Genomic DNA, 16,902 nt, shown 5'->3' with positions numbered 1-16,902 from the left:
AAAAAGCGCGACGTAACTTTCCTTAAACGGCATAAATCGTACGCCGTAACTTTGCACGTTGTCGGAGCGGTTTCAATTATGCGCACTCGATACGCGAGACTTGAAGAAAAACTCGGTCAAGCATACAGGTGCTTCCACCTAGATTCTTCAGCTTTTCTTCGTGACCAGTAATTCAATCCTTTGACTTCGGTTTTTTGTCTCTTCCACTTGAATTTCTTTAAACGACAACCGAGTAATTCCTTTCTCGCGCACTCGCGAAAAAAATAAGCAGCTTTAAAGTCACTTGATCAAACCACTTGATTGAAAATAAATAGGTAAATTAAATTTTAACAATTATGACGTGGACATTTCTTCTATAGACTGCTAAAACAATCTACTTTGACTTAGAAAATAAACAGTAGTTAAGCAAAATTTTCTAACTTTTTGCAACGCGTTTTCTATATTATTAATCGCTTACCGAATATAGTGTTAATTCTCTTTCTTATCAAAATAATACTCTCTGAAAATTAGTACCTATTCTGCTTTAATTACTTCTCACCTAAATATTCTTCGCAAATTCTTTGAAACAAATAGCAAGTTTTTCTTCGATTAAATTCTTAAGGAATTTAGAAAATCTTTTCAGCATTACGACACTGAGAATTGCTAAATTAAGAATTTATATAAAAATGCTAATAAATGATAAACGGAAAAGAGGAGTAAGTGAAGCATGCAGTGAGGAAAAGGTGATAAAAAGAGAAAAGAGAAAAAAGAAGGCAGTAATTAAGAAGATAGAATTAGAGGAATGGAACGAGTATTTCATGGAACTTTTGGGGGGGGGGGGGGGAGTGGAGGGAAAGGTTGTGAGAGGATTAAGAGAGGGTGGAAAAAAAAACGAGGAAAAGATAGAATGGGAAGAGATTAGCAGATAGGAAAAGTAAAAATAACAAAGCTGTGAAACAGTATACAGATTGAAGCATGGAAATATGAGAGGAAGAAATGAGAAAGTGGGTTATAAATGTAACAGAGTATAAATGACTGGGAGAATAGAATAAGGGGGTAAATGTGTCTGTATTGAAAAAGGGGAGGGAAAAAAAGTGGACGATTGTGCGGGTGTGCGCTATGGTAATAGTAAAATCAAATTCGACATATATGCAAAAATATTATTTTAATTGTACATACAATATTAATAAAAATAGGAGATTTTTTTACTAACAAGTACAAAATTATACATATTTGCAATGTGTGCAAAAGGAAAGTCTGTCGGTCTTACGCTAATTAGAGTCACTAGAGTCTGAATCGCTCTCACTATCGTCTAATTGACTGTTATGGCACCTATTCGTATTTACGAAAAGCTCCTCGTCGTCGCACGTCGTATAATTTGTTTCTATCGAATGCCCGTTCCTTTTCAGATCGTCGTCAAATTTTGACGGCCAACAGTTCTGCGCGCGGTACAACGTTATGTGATCCTGAAAACATAAATACGACATTGTAATGAAAGATAGAACAGCATTGTTAAATATTTTTAACAGAATTTATTTCTTTCTATTTCTCATAATTTTCTTAATATCTTCATAAAACGATGTGAAAAGAACTGATAAAATGGCACAATAAATATAGACAAATAACTATAAAATCACCTTTGTGAGTATCTTGACAATTTCGCCTTTGACTTTCTTGCCTTCCTTGATCGGCTCGATAACAATGTAGTCACCCCTCTTCACAAAGATATTTTGTCTGAATTTTGTGGGCATCGAAACGAGGTACTGTTCTCCATCCGCAGTGACGACTTCGTGGAGATTATGGCCGCGAGCTGCAACGATTCGCACGATAGTTTGCGAATCCGTGGGGAGGCTCATATCGTCGAGCTCCTGGAAGACGTGTTTCCGCTTCGTCGCTATAGACATGGTGCGCGCTCTGTAAAAGTAGATTAAAAAAGATTCTGATTTTTTTTCTCTTTTTCTGTACACTTTCCCTTATTCGAATGTTAAATGAAACAAAATGTTTGATCGTCAAAAATAGCAGTACAAAATTAATTTTTATTTAAACAGCTTTAAGCGACGGATTTTTCCACCGGTTGCGTGCTGCATTCCGCTGCTAATTTAACTTTGCGACTTTTCGCGTTGTGCCACCAGCCTAGCGAACCGTCGGATCTCTCCAAGGCGGCCCACACGTCTAAGCTCTCGCCGGGAGGTATTTCGTATCCGTTTTGCAGACCGTGAGGATTCGAAGGAGTTTTGCAGTCGTGAGCGGACTCCTTGCGAAGGACAGTATCGACTTCCACGGCGGCGAAGAACGCCACCGACATCGGCAGGTCTCTCATGCCCAATCTCGAGACGCAGAACGACCTCGTCATCAAGTTGGTCACGTGCATGGCCAATGCAGCGTTGTACTTGTACCTGGACGGCACCAGATATCTCACTTCGTCGTGAAACGAAAGGCAAAATCGGGCGTTGTCCCTCATCAGCCATCTCATGGAGACCAACATCAAGTGGAGAAAGTCCACCGCACCGCTCTGCACCACCCAGTTGACCTTCGTGGGCAAGAACTTGTCGTCGTCGTCGGTGTTGGTGATCTCCAGGGCGCGGCTCAGTCTTGCGCCGAGGAACGGCGTGACCGGGTGCTTGCTGCCAGCGATTTGCTCCAATCGGTTGAACATGGCCGATTCCGAGCCGCCAACCCATTCGCTCTTCCGAAACATATCGTGCAGCGGTTTGCCGTGCAGCTTCGCCACTTGATACGCCTGATAAGACGTGAGAGGCTCGTCTCCCAGGTCGTCGTTGACGAATTCAGCCTTCAGCCGGAACACTTTCTTGCCCTTCGTGAGGGCGAACATCTTGCGCGACTTTGAGATCGACTCGGCGTCCGTCATGGACGGATTGAACTGTTTGAGCAGTCGCTCGGCGAACTTCTGACCGGCGCCGTAGATCCGGGCGTAGTTGATGACCTTCGCGTGATCGCGCGAGATACCGATAGCCTTGGCGGTGACGCTGTGCATATCGGTGCCGTTGGATTTCGTGCCGATCAAAGTCATCCAGCCGAAAGGCGTCGCTCCGTGAACGCTCTTGTAATGTGCGTCTCCGATGAGCGAGGCGATCCACAGTTCTTGGCTGTCCACATCGGCGCCCACTATGTTGTATCCCGGCGGGGCTTGCACCATGCATCTCAGCTCGGAGCCGATCCGTTCCGCGTGCGCATTCGACGCCGTCATCCACGTGGGCTCCACGGCGCGTCGCGTTAAAGTACCGGAAACGACCACCTGAGGTATTATCGCGCCGTAACGCGCGCCTCCCTTCGTTCTCTTAAGGCTGCTCGGCAGAGACCGGTCGTCCAGCCAAATCACCAACTGCGACATGATTCTGTCGCGATTGTTTCGCCAATAGGACAGCGTACGAGCGATCTTCAGCACCTCCGCCGCGCTGACGTCCAAACCGGCGAGCACGTTCTCGGAAAATTTGTTGAGGAAGTCTTTGGCGAGCGGATTACCGACGTTGTAGTTGGCGCCGTCCTTGTGCGGCAGCTTGAAGAAGTAGCAGCAATTGTCGATGTCGACGTTGCACCACACACCGGTGCCCTTGTACATTTTATCGTCCGGGCCGTTCTTCTTCTTCTTAAATCGCCAGAATTCCGTCTTGTGAAGGTCGTTTTGCACGTCGGTGCTCAAAGTGAACATAGCGTCGCCGGAAACGTCTCTAGACCCGTTAAACATCGCCAAGGGGCAATGCGCCAGCAGATTCTTCAACGGTAGTTTCGTCCCAACGTCGGGATCGTTCGTGTAAGGCACCAGAATTCCCCAACCGCGATCCCTTATATAATGCAACGGATATTTTTCCCAAGTAAGATTCAGCAGCTTCGGAACCACCTGCATGGACGTGCTGATGTTCTGCGGACCTGGCGCCCAGTCTTCATCGCTCTGCTTGGGACAGAGTTTTCTGTACCAGGCTGGATATCCTGGCATATGAGGCATTCTAGCCGGCAATAAGTGCCTGGTTTCCTCCAAATAAGCAAATTGCTTCGCCAAACAATCCTCCTCTTCTTCCTCGCCGTCCGACAAATATTTCTTATCGTCCGCTTGATCGTTTACATTTTCTGTCACACTCATTTCCGTATTGAGCTCTGTTTTTGAGGGCGATGCTTTACTCTTCATCTTAATTTCCCGCGTACTCCAGTCCTGATCCCACATCCACAGGTCTTCCTTGTACTTTTCGTCGTGCATGAGATGACAGACAGTATCGGCTCTCTTGGCCAGAGTGAATTTTGCTTCGTAGTTTAAATCGTCGAAGGTGGATTCCGACTCCTCCAAGTATCTCTGCCAGTTAGAATTCACCGGCAAGTACGCGGAGCCAAGCTCTAACATTCCGGCTAGAGTAACCGGATGCGGAAATCTCTCTTGAAACAGTGGAAATAAATTGCGTAAGACGTTGTGAGTGGCGACCGCGTCAGAGGCGCAATAACTCATCAGCATATTAAAATTATTTTTCACATCTTCAATAGTACCTTCGACAAATATGTCTCTCGATTCTTTACTTATCTCATGACCGCAGTACAGCTTGTGCACCTCCACCAAGCTGTTCAAGGAAGTGTTGGCCAGCCACAAATCCTTCTCTTGGATTGTTTTCTTAGACATTAATAACGATCTTTGGTAACTGTTGAGACCACTGACGCATATGTGCAGTGACATGGTGTCGAGAAAACGAGCTCCTGTACAATTCAGCCAATACTGCTCCTTGATTCTGATTCTGTCGTATGATACGTTGTGACCTACGATAATCTTCGGTTTCTTCTGATGCTGATTCAACTTGTGTCCATATTCCTCCTTGTTACTTTCCATAGGAACAAGCATGCTTGGAGTAAACAATTGTGTATCAAACGTCTGACTAATATCCTGCGCCAAAGAATTCGATACCCAGCCGTACCATGCTTTATTACTCACCGCTGTGGCGAGAGTGGGCAAGGGACCCTGCTTCATACAAACTTCAACGTCGAAAATTACACCATCCTCTAGCGGATAATCTACACTTTCTATCGCACCATCCGCAGAATATCTAGTCCATCCTTCCTTGAAAATCCATTGCTTTGGCATCTCGGGAATATCCTTAACAATTTCATTTATAATGTTTAAATAGGGCCTCGCTTGAGCTTTTCCAATATTATAAAAGTGCTCTTCTATATCTTTTCCTTCCAAAACTGGTAGTTTCAAGTTTACATCTGGTAGCTTGGTTGCATCCTCTACATTTATACCATACACGTCCAAGTTTTTTCTTATACTGCTGATTTCTTCTTCCGAGAGAAACTTTTGCGTACTATCCTTTTTAAATAATTGTTTGTGCAACGATGTGGGTAGCATTTGTATATTTACTTCATTAACTCTAGCATTATTTTCATTCGTGCCTAAATCAGCAGATCTGCTGTTTTCTATTTGTTTTAATTCCTGAGTGTTATTTGAAAATTGCTGATGCAACGTTCTAGTCATTTGTGTATTTACATTGCGAATTTTTTCATCTTTTGTCTTTATATCCGAGTGTTTATTGTCGCTCGTTTTCGAATTTTTTGACACATGTACATTAAAGTCTGATTTGCTTGATTTTCCTTCAGACTGTATAAATAATTTATAGAAGCCCGCCTCAAAATTATCAGGTATCACAGGCGTATTATAAACAGAGTTCGATGCAGAATTGCCATTTTTAGAGGTTGGGTTCTCCCGGTTAACTTTCACATTTTGGCCATTTTTCAGCTGCACTTTTCTCCACTTACTCTTCGTGGAAGATCGAATACCGTCCTCCACGTTCGTGCATTTGTGCCGGATGCAAATGTTAATCAAGCGGATCTTCTGCTTCATTTTACTGCTTAACATTTCTCCTCCTCACGGCAATGTGGAAACACGTGTACTGAAACTATTCACATAACACGCAAGAATATTGTACTAGTAGCTTTAATAAAAAATGGATTCTTACCTTATTGCACAAAATTATTAACCAAATTCTGCTTTTATAAGGAATAATCAATAATTCAATAAATTCAGTAAAATCACTGTCCTGATACAGCAAATGTCAAATTGCATTCAGCGCCGTGCGATACATGCATGTGTACAGATAGAAGTTTAAGGTTACAAACACAAGATCAGTGTTCTCACAGATCATAGGGGAAAAAAAATTTCATAGATATAAAAGCCTCTATACACAGCACGCGACAGTCGCACTCTCGATCACGCAATTTGAAAATCAATAACGAATTCTCCTTTCACAAATATACGCCCTATTTTTGCGGGTGAAACTCTATTTTGCATAGTTATACTATAAATCGTATCGTCACAATCGCGTGCGATAAATAAATAAATAGAAACAGCTTGCAAATTTAATATAAATATATTTTAATTGTTCGCAAACAGAAGCCAGTCACGCACGGCTGAGAAAGAGAATTTTCTTGATTTATTAAGTGTGAGAAATATAATCTGTAAGGTAAATAATTTTAATAGGAAATATCCGTCTCGTTCGAAAATCTAATATATATATATATACACACACACATATATATACATCGATCTTCGTTAGGTTTCGTGACCGCGACGACATCTCGGCGTCCGCCAGTTTGTGTTCGTCATGGCTTCGACTGGTTAGTAGTCGTATAGTAGAATTAGATTATTCTAATATTATCGTTTAAATTACTTTGTAATTTGTTCACTCGGCGATAGCAGAGGATTCTACAGACGAAAGATTTTCTGCTATACACATTACATGTTTTATATCTTTTGTCGCACACGACAAAACTTAATCTCGCACTTTCCCACGCGCTTGTCATTTTTCCTGTCGCCGTTCACATGCCCTCTAAAATTCAAGATATGTGTACAAATCACTAAAAATGATCTTTGCTCTTGATTTTAGAATCTCTGGTTTGCGATACTCTCGACCTGAGCGGTCAGGGTCTTAAGAAGCTCAGTCGGTGTCCCTCAGATGCTGATATTAGTACATTGATCATAGATGACAATGATATACAACGGCTTGATAATTTGGATTCTTACCACAGAATTACCAAGGTATTATATACAAGTTTACATGAAGAATATTGTTAATCTGTGTGTAAAATGTCTAGTTTTATAATAGAATATAACGAGCTCTCGATCAGTGCGACGGATATATTTGTCACTTTGAGATGTGTGTATATTCCATGGTCCTATTTCAGCTTTCAATAGTCAGGAATCAATTGCTGCGGATGTACGGCGTATCAAAGTTACATAATCTTGTCACTCTCAATTTGGCAAACAATGGTATACTTACAATAGAAGGTATCAAGGACATGATCAATTTGCAGACTCTCTGTTTAGCTGGTAATAACATCAAGGTATGATATAATACTGTTCTCTTTGCTGCAATGTATTGTTTTAGAATACTTCATGTAATGATTATTTCATGACTTACAGTCTATCGAACATCTGCACACAAATACTAAATTGGAACATTTGGATTTATCTGAAAACAGCATCAGTCATATTTCAGATATATCTTATCTGCGAAGTTTAAAGGTAAGTTATTATAATGGACTATGTAGTGTATTATAGAATTGTGTGGCGATAATTGAATGCTTTTTGTTTTTATTGTCTATATTTCATGTTCTTATAAAGTAAATGATATTTTAGGAACTTTTCTTGCATAACAATCGCATAATAACATTACGTCAATGCGAACGTTACTTGCCCACATCCCTAGAAACCTTCACATTGGCGAATAACAATATTACTGATTTGAATGAAATGTCACACTTGGCTAATCTCAAAAATCTGGTGAATTTCTCAATCGCTAACAATCCTTGTGTCAGTATGACAGGTAACAGTATGTATCCTTTTTGTGAATTATATGCACATTGTTATTATTCCAACTAGAAGTTAGTAAGCCTTTTTTTGATGTTCTTTAATATTATAATTACGTTTATAATTTTATCGTTATACTGACATGGTAATATAGTGTTATATTTTTTAAATAACACAAACCATAACTTTTCTGCTGATCAAATATTGCTTTCACATTTACTAGACATAAGTTACTAGACATAAAGTTAGTTCAGATTAACATAATACAGTTATGATAGTATATCATTCTTAACCAGTAGCTTATAGTGGGTTTGACTATCGGCCTTTTGTTATTAATTGGTGTATGAGCTTAAAATCAATCGACGGTTATGCAGTTGATCCTCTTGAAAGGTGGGTTCTTCAAAAGTATATCCTTATGTAACTGATATTATATATAAAAATCAATTCATTGAATTTGGACAATTGGAAACTGATTGGCAACAACATTTATTCAGCTTGAAAGCAGAGTGGCTATATTCTCAGGGACGAGGTAGACAATTCCGTGTTGGTGAACACGCGTTACTTGCTCAGTATCTAGCGTCCGTATGTCCGCTTTCGGGCGAATCCCTAGAGAACGAGACGGATCGGAAACTTAGGCTCATACTCAGCAAAGCGCAACATCATCAACAGCAATTGAATCAACAGAGCGATGCCGGAAGTGTACACAGCTTGAGTAGCGTGGCAATGAGTCCCTCACCAGCCGCTAGACGTAGACTTAGCAATAACAGGACAAATTCTCCCAGACGACCTAGTGAGTCCAATAAATCTGTCATTTCTTGCGTAGTGTCGTATTGGAAAACTCGGGAAGTGAGTTTTGTCGAAAAGTCGATTTCTACTCGTAGTTGCGAGAAGTGGACTAGTAGTGATCTAGATTTTCCAGTCGTCAAGTCCAATACACACACATCCTAGTTATGATCTGTTTTCTCTAGTGCCAATGTTGACATACTATGAAGATAAATGCTTACAATCACCAAAATTTTATGAGGCAAAGTACTGTGTCTACCATGCCCCTTACAAAGGTATCCAAGATCAAACTGAGGATTTATCATATACATTGAATGAAACGACATAGCAGGAATGTGCAGGAATCTAAGGGCAATTTTTTTTTTTTTTTTTTTTTTAATTTGTCCCGAATAGATTACAGATATTAGATTTTGTTTAATAAAATTACACTCAATTCCACAGTATATAGATAGTAAAGCTAACATTTTTTTACATAATTTTTTGTAAGCATATCTTAATATTAATTTCTATGCACAATATTTATAACGTTACATTCTCGCTGCTAGTCGATTCCGATCTATATATCACAATTGACATTTACAATAGAGTTGGAGGAACACACTTAGGATTTGGATTCATGCACATGCCTATACCACTTATACTTTCTAAGCAGTTCTCGCTTTTCTAGGCTTATAGTGCGTACGACCATTGGCAGATGAAAGCAGTTAAAAATTTTATTACAGTGTCGCTACTTAGACAATTTTGTTAGCATATTAGAGTCGGACGATTTGGAAAGACATTTTCACATAGTTCACATTTTTCCTTTGGATAGCGTATAATTTCGATTAGTAGACTGCGTATCATTTGCATGCTTCGGCTAGCGAGGCTAGCGTCAGAAACTACCCACAACTGAATTTTTACGCGAATAAGTTTCTAGTGTGAGAAATATCAATTATATGATTTCAAATAATATTTATCAGCTTCCGCGAGGAACTCGCTGAAAATGAAATCGCCAGATCGCATGGTGTCCAGCTGTCATACGGACGCTATGGTCTCCTCGTGTCACGTTTTATTGAACGACGACCACGAACAGAACACTATGATGACCCAGAGCTTGGATCCGAATATGCTCTCCGGTACACTGAGTAACAAAACGTCGAACAACAGCTTGCAGGATATGGAAGGTAAGGCATATAATTTAATAATGTGGAAACAAATTGTAACGAAAAACATTCTCTGTTTAGAAACATCGAGCCCGTTGCAAGCGGCCACGAAACTGGTACCGGTGCCGGAATCTTTAATGAGTCCGGACTTCCGCCCGCCGTCTGGCCTTTCGCGGATTTTACCAAAGACGCCCACGGCGAGCAAATTGAGCTCCCCCTGTCAAATCACGATACCCAGCAAGCCTTCTATGGACGGAGATGGGAAAGCAATTCCGATCATAAACACCGTAAATCCTATGGCGAAAACGAATCTGAGCGCTATAAAGGCGAACGCGCTCGTGAAGAGTAATTCCGCGACAAATTGCAGCGTTCCGAAGCCGAATATAGCTAAGCCGGTCGTGACGTACGCTAATAGCAAGTGTCCGCACAGTGTGAAGATCAACAATTACGTTCAGAGCAAGACGTTGCCGGCGAAGAGGAGCATGAAGAGTCCTAATTTAGCTAGGAGCATACAACGGCCGAAGAGCGCGAACGAGAGACTCAAGAGCAACTTGAATAAAGACAAAGACGGCGGTAACGCCACACAGAGTAGCGACGAGGACAGCGAAGTATGTCAGGCGAAATTAGATGGTATTCGACATAGAGCCCTTCAAAGAAGGCAGGAAGACAGCAACAAAGGTAAAGTACAAAATTTTAAAATAGATGCGAATACTTTCTATATTTAATTACGCACTAACGAGTATCTTCTCGGATTAACAGATCAGGATCAGGTGGAAAAGGCTGCTATCTGCATTCAAAGAATGTGGCGGGGATATTACACAAGGAATCTCAACGGAAAGGCGACCAATATATTAAAAACGATCGACATGTTAAGAACGAATAAATACATTCAGTAAGTTTGCGCATAACACATGATCCTGTGTGTATTATTCGGGGAATAAAATTTGTGTGAAATTATTTGACAGGAAACTGTCAACTGACATGGAAGCCACGAGGACCGCTCTCGAAAGCGAGCATAAATTACAATTGTTACAAATGCAAGCGATTAACGCGTTGTGGAAAAAGGTCGTCAGTCTTCAACCGGGCAGCAATCGGGAGAACGCTTTCAGCGATGCGGATAATGCTCTACAACCGAACGCGGATGTAGTTAGCAATCTCGCGCAAACGTGTAATTTACTACACACTCAGGTGAGGTTTTAGCTGAGGAGAGTTTGCTAAAGACTTCATATTTCTCTAATATATAATGCATTTTTTTGTTTCTTAGGTCCAGGAATTGCAGGACTCGATGTCCGAGATAAAGCGTTGCATGTCGAGTATGAAACCGAGGCCGACTCTCGTCGATAACGGTGTCGGCACTCAAACTGAAATATCTGCCGTGCACACACCAGCAGGCGAAGAGAACACGTTTCCGTACGTGCGCGCTAACAGACCGCAGAGTTTGCCGATACATCAAACGATACACGAGGGAAATGAGAACAAGAGTTTCGCGTCCAACTTGGTTGACAGCGTGCTGAAGAAGGTGTCGCAATCCACCGACACGACGGATGACGAAGTCAATACGGACATCTTAAATTCGAACGAGAATCCTGAGGTGCTGAATTCGAACGAGAATCCGGAGATGTTCAAGAGTTGCGAGGAGATAATAGAATCCGATTTGAAAGAGGCGGTTGAGAACGAGGCGACAAATGATTACGAAGAAATAATCGAGAACGCGATAGACGGCGAGGTATGCGAGGAAACGCTGTGCAAGGAACTGCACAATTTGATCGAAACGGAAAATGGTGCAAAACACTATGAAAACCCCGAGAAGGAAAACGCAGTCAATGGAGACGACAAGGAAATCTGTTAGATTCGACTATAGCGAGAGAAATTTCCACACCATATGCCTTGTGAGTAATGCAATCACGCTAAAACGGTACGTGCGAAGCGAAAGAAACACGCACGTCCAAAGATGCTCACTGTAAATAACGTCGAAAAAGTATTTGTAAGCGTAACGATACTGTAAAACTAGATTAATTTTAATCGTAAAAAACATTTTGTTACAAAAAGGGATACTTTGATTACAACAAGCTGCCATTCTGATGAAATAAAGAGTATCCGTGTAATTTAAATAAACAAGATTGATAAAAACAGTGCGGTATAACCGATATTTTAGCAAAAAGTTACATCAACGACTATAAAGTGTCTGACTCAATTTGTTCAATTTTTGTTATGTTATTCGTGTCACCGTAAGAAATTTTGGAAATTTTCCGTCCATACCTCCGGTTATTGGCAGTAGTTGTAAAACATTCACATAAAACAAACAGTATATATTTTACCGAACTGATTGAGAACTGTTTCAAAAACATTCCACTAATTCATTGCTCTCTTACCTCCTTGAAATAGTTTGATGCTATTCCAAGAGACTGCATTAAAAGAAATACCGATTTATATATTAATATTGTCAAAAATTACAGCATCTACATAAAGAAATATATTTATTATCGACAAAGCACATCTATATAATATAGCTATTCAATTTTTGGCTTTTTTCACGCAATATTTCATATTTAATAATTTATTTACCTATTTATTTCTCAATATACAAAAGTGTTACTTTTAGTATATATTAAAGATACTGAAGCATTAGGAAAAATTAGTAAGAAAATATAATTGAAACTAGTCAATACAGTAGCTTTTACATTTAGATACACTGTAGATATTTACTCAAGAATTGTTATGTAGATATTACTCAATGTTATAAAATAAATATTGCGAGATCTTCATTGAAAACACGCTATTGCATCGTTGAAAAACACGATTTAAATCATATGAAAGAAATGTAATTGCGTTTTCATAACTATTGATTCTACGATAATTTATTGCGACAAAGAATTGTTGATTGAATCATTTAATATTCCGCAAATACACGCGAGCTTAATAAAATGACATTGTACGTCAATTGCAACATATTATTTTACTCGCTGATGCATTTTTTGGTGCTTGAAATTTTTAAAATAATTCAGAATGTTTGTGAATTCGTAGATAAACGTTCAATGCATATGATGTAACTTGCGAGTATATTGTAGTAATGTTTGCTCATAGGATATGCTTAGCTTAAATTTATAATGTGATTTTTTGAGAGATAAATCGTGATGTGAACCAAAGTAATTTCCTAATAATAACATGGATTGGAGATTGATTTACTCGTGAATCGAGAATGTAGAAACATAACTGCAGTATTACATTTATTTCTCATTCCCTGACAAAACTTACAAGTTATACAAAGTAATATATAATATTTAAATTATCACACGCCAATCGCATCAGTTATTATATATACATTATTTTAAACGTTATAACATTTTAAATTTATATATAATTTTATTTTAAGAAAAGATATATATATATCCAAAATTTGTTATGTTACTGTCTAACTTTACAATAAAAAATGCACTTCACAAGTATCTAATAACTTGAAATATTTATGAGATATTTTTCTTTCTAGTTTATTAGATAAAAAAGATAATTTTAAAATAAAAATATATCAAAAAGATATATAATAACAAATATAATAAACATAATTCTTAACATCTCACATTTAATTTATCAGTAAGTAATGATATAACACAAACATTTGTATATTGATTAAAATATTGATATTTCGATTTATTGTATTTGATAAAAAAATCTGATACTTGTATTGATCTTTTTCAACATTTTTATATTTGATAATGTAATTAATTTTTAAATATCTGTTTCAATTTATTAATTAAAATAAACTGATTTATCAACTATCTAAAAAAATTTTTTTTTATTTAAAAATTTTATTAAAAAATTATAAAAATTTTAATAAAATAAATTTTTATTAAAATTTTTATGAGTAAAAGATGTACTCACGGAACATATTTTTATATGTTAATTTTTCATTTTTTAGGTAAGAATTTATTTTTTCTTTTGCTTTCTTTATTTTCAATTTAAGATTGTTGTCATTGGGATACTGCTCAGACACTTTCTCCCAATCTTTTAACGCTGATTCATATTCATTCATGCTCTCATAGGCTTGTGCTCTTCGATGTAATGCTTTGTGATTAGTTTTGTCCACTTTTAGAACCTGCATAAAATTGCACATCAAAATATAAAGCAGTATTGTCTTATTTTCTCAAAAGATATTCAATTTACCTCTTCACAAAAATATATAGCTTCATGATGCTTTTTCTGCTTTAATTTTACAGCAGCTAGATTAAGTAACAAAATCAATTTAAGATTTTCTAAAGAAGCATAAAATGTGTCTGTCATGTTTTGCTGCTTAGTCATCCAATGGTAATACCGTAATGCTTTTTTATACTTTCTACCAGCATCTATAAAATTTTCTTTTAAAAAATAATCATTTCCAGTGTCTTTTATCTTCATTATGACTTCTTCCATATATTTGTACTAAAAAAGCGAATAAACTCATCAAAATAAAATTTATTATATATAAAATGTAAAACATTTTTGAAAACGATATACGAAAAATAATTTACATTGAGATTATGGGCAGGATAAATCCAATCTGTTGGCCATGATGGATAAATATCCTGAGATTCCTCATTCTCTTCCAGTTCCCAATTTGCATCTTTTTCCAATTCCCCACAATCGATTATACTTACTTTCTAAACAAACCAATCGTGAAACTGGATGATTATTATTTTATAAAGTGCAGAAATTATTATTTTTGTTTGTCAAGATACAGATATCTTACCTCAAGTGGAACATGCTTTTCTGTTGCTACTTTATTGATTTCCAACACAGCATCCATACCTTTTATAACTTTTCCAAATACTACATTAGTCTTATCCAGATGTATGGAAGGTTGAACAGTGATGATAAATTGAGAACTGTTGGTATTTGGCTTTCCTTCATTTACCATACTAAGTAATCCACTGTACTTATGTTTTGTTACAAAACTCTCATCATCGAAATAAGGACCATAAATACTTTCTCCGTCGGTCCCATTATAATTAACAATGTCCCCACCTTGGATCATAAACTGTGGGACAACTGCAGCAACACAAAATTAAAAGTATGCGATAGTCAATATTATGATGTGAACAATTGAATATTCAATTAAGAAAACAAACTGTATTCTAAATAAATAATATTATTTATAATCTAAAAAAAAACGTAAAGCTTAAAAATATATTTCCATATTGTAAACTTTAAAATTAGAATAATAAACAAATGAAAAAAAACATAAGAAAACCAGATAATACTAAAATCATGTGACAATATATATAAATTTAAAAAAAATTATATTGGGCAGTAAAGAATGAAATAATGAAAATTGAGAAATACCTTTGTGAAAGATGCTTCCTTTGTAATGCAACTTCTTGGCCTTTGTTCCAACACCTTTTTCGCCGGTGCATAGTGCACGAAAATTCTCAGCGGTTTGTGGCACGATATTCTTAAATAATTCTATTATGACTCTTCCCACTAGAGAATAATAATAAAACTATGAATCTCATGTTTCACTGGATTACAACGAAATATTTGTAACCTCACGATAACCTCACGCAAGATACCTTTTTCGGGGCCGATTGCGAGATCTAAAAAAACTATGGGGTTATCTTCAAAAATCTTATTTGTATCATATTTCGAAAAAGTCAGCATGTTAGTATGATTGTCAGACTTTGATTTTTTCTTACAAGTGTATATAACATATGCGATATTCACATAAACATAATATTTTGGAGAGGTGTTGCGATTAAGATATGTGTCTTTGCGCATGTGCGAAGGATAAAATATCAGTAAAGTACGTACTTTGAAAAAAACTTCAATATCCTTATGTTGCTGTATTCCACCGCACATTTTAACAGTATTTTTATTAATTTATTTACGTACTTGTCCTAAGTCTATCTCTTTTATCTGAATCTGTTAAAACATTTTTGTGCACATAATATTTCGTACAAATATACGGAAGTTTGCTTCACTATACATCACTGCTATACATCACAGTCGCTTATATTTTACACAGTAGACAACGAACATTATCAAACTCTGTTGTGAGTAAATTTTCGTGATTATCAAAGAAATCTTTTAACATAACATAGAAAAATGTATAAATAATTGAGTGATTTGTTTCTGATTTTAGTTATTATAACTACTAAATTGCAGTTTTATAAAAAATGTAATATATTATTGTGTCGTAGCTATGTGTAGATTGTAATATAATACTAGATTGTGAAGCAAACTTTCGTCTTTAATAGTACTTTTGATCAAATGATAATATTCAAATTTGATACGAATTATCATTGTTGTTTTCTAGTGAAATGTGAATACAATTATTTAAAACAATAATGTGCGATTAATTGACTATTATATGTAAAAAATAAAAACTGCAATTTTGTACAAATATAATTGTAACTCTCATCAATGTGAATGATAATAAAGAAAATATATACTCCAAAAAATTAGGTCCCACCGAGATTTGAACTCGGATCGCTGGATTCAGAGTCCAGAGTGCTAACCATTACACCATGGGACCTCTTCTAGAAGAGAGTGGTAGACGACATATATGAAGTTTCGAAATTTTACAATAAAAATTTTTGCAATTTTAAACAATTTTAGAATATATTGATACAAATCTGTAATCTTAGCCGGTACAAATATCAGAAACTTACATATGCGACGGAATAATAATGTATTTTCGACGATGGATAAAAATTTATTTATTTACTGCATTTGCAAAATGTTCATTGAAAAGTATATTATGTGTAAATTTGTATATATATATATATATATGTGTGTATGTGTGTGCGTGTAACATATAATAATGCTTTGTACAAAACACATATGTGTATATATAGTTGTTATATCTAATTCTTGAATTAAACAGGGAAGGGATAACATAAAAATACCAGGTGCCTATTTTTCCGTTTTATCATTATAATAAGTATAATAATGAAATTTCTCACAGAATAACGTATAATCGCATATCGCTTTGTTATATAATAAATTTTAATACATATATATATATATATATATTTATATATCTTTAATTTATACTTCAGAATTCAATAAGAATTCTTGCTATGTATATATGTGTATATATAAATTACAATACTATATAAACAAGCAAGATATTAATACACTTATATTGTAAGTAATCAAATCTCTAGAAGCTCCTCTAGCGCTATTATATACTATCAGAACTTTTAGCTTTCAGTATTCTGGAAA

General features: G+C 36.8%; 4 protein-coding genes, 1 long non-coding RNA gene and 1 other non-coding gene across 7 annotated transcripts; 2 read left to right on the top strand and 4 right to left on the bottom strand.

Moving 5' to 3' along the window:
- Positions 1–1,127: 1,127 nt before the first annotated feature.
- Positions 1,128–6,072, bottom strand: LOC105669579 (probable RNA-binding protein EIF1AD). The gene is made up of 3 exons (XM_012362617.2): positions 5,931–6,072; positions 1,617–1,893; positions 1,128–1,445 (listed from the first exon to the last, which is right to left on the bottom strand). Exons 2-3 carry the CDS (start codon positions 1,881–1,883, stop codon positions 1,251–1,253), a joined length of 462 nt encoding a protein of 153 aa, XP_012218040.1. The 5' UTR covers positions 1,884–1,893; positions 5,931–6,072; the 3' UTR covers positions 1,128–1,250.
- PolG1 (DNA polymerase gamma, catalytic subunit tam) lies at positions 2,023–6,067 on the bottom strand. Its single transcript, XM_012362612.2, has 2 exons — positions 5,931–6,067; positions 2,023–5,870 (listed from the first exon to the last, which is right to left on the bottom strand). The coding sequence occupies exon 2, from the start codon at positions 5,828–5,830 to the stop codon at positions 2,030–2,032; it is 3,801 nt and encodes a 1,266-aa protein (XP_012218035.1). The 5' UTR covers positions 5,831–5,870; positions 5,931–6,067; the 3' UTR covers positions 2,023–2,029.
- Positions 6,073–6,288: 216 nt separating the features above from the next.
- On the top strand, positions 6,289–12,918 carry Cep97 (centrosomal protein 97kDa). Of its 2 annotated transcripts, XM_067352943.1 has the most exons (14): positions 6,289–6,434; positions 6,528–6,588; positions 6,858–7,009; positions 7,156–7,314; positions 7,394–7,495; positions 7,610–7,806; positions 8,087–8,170; positions 8,275–8,570; positions 8,749–8,838; positions 9,523–9,726; positions 9,787–10,383; positions 10,465–10,597; positions 10,671–10,893; positions 10,970–12,918. In XM_067352943.1, the coding sequence occupies exons 2-14, from the start codon at positions 6,576–6,578 to the stop codon at positions 11,552–11,554; spliced, it is 2,835 nt and encodes a 944-aa protein (XP_067209044.1). In that variant the 5' UTR covers positions 6,289–6,434; positions 6,528–6,575; the 3' UTR covers positions 11,555–12,918. The 2 variants fall into 2 exon arrangements, with proteins under 2 accessions (XP_067209044.1, XP_012218036.1); XM_012362613.2 differs by lacking the exon at positions 8,749–8,838 and having other exon boundaries at positions 6,302–6,434.
- On the bottom strand, positions 12,908–15,441 carry Cyp40 (Cyclophilin 40). Its single transcript, XM_012362485.2, has 6 exons — positions 15,249–15,441; positions 15,022–15,159; positions 14,429–14,727; positions 14,211–14,339; positions 13,867–14,121; positions 12,908–13,798 (listed from the first exon to the last, which is right to left on the bottom strand). The coding sequence occupies exons 1-6, from the start codon at positions 15,334–15,336 to the stop codon at positions 13,562–13,564; spliced, it is 1,146 nt and encodes a 381-aa protein (XP_012217908.1). The 5' UTR covers positions 15,337–15,441; the 3' UTR covers positions 12,908–13,561.
- On the top strand, positions 15,427–16,730 carry LOC136999349 (uncharacterized). Its single transcript, XR_010889710.1, has 2 exons — positions 15,427–15,728; positions 16,141–16,730. It is a non-coding gene; the product is annotated as an uncharacterized lncRNA (long non-coding RNA).
- On the bottom strand, positions 16,139–16,210 carry TRNAQ-CUG (transfer RNA glutamine (anticodon CUG)). The gene has a single exon. It is a non-coding gene; the product is annotated as a tRNA-Gln (tRNA).
- Positions 16,731–16,902: the final 172 nt, after the last annotated feature.

The sequence above is a fragment of the Linepithema humile genome, chromosome 1 (genome assembly GCF_040581485.1).
Source record: "Linepithema humile isolate Giens D197 chromosome 1, Lhum_UNIL_v1.0, whole genome shotgun sequence".
Lineage (NCBI taxonomy): Eukaryota > Metazoa > Arthropoda > Insecta > Hymenoptera > Formicidae > Linepithema > Linepithema humile.
This window is presented reverse-complemented; position numbering and strand designations above follow the sequence as displayed.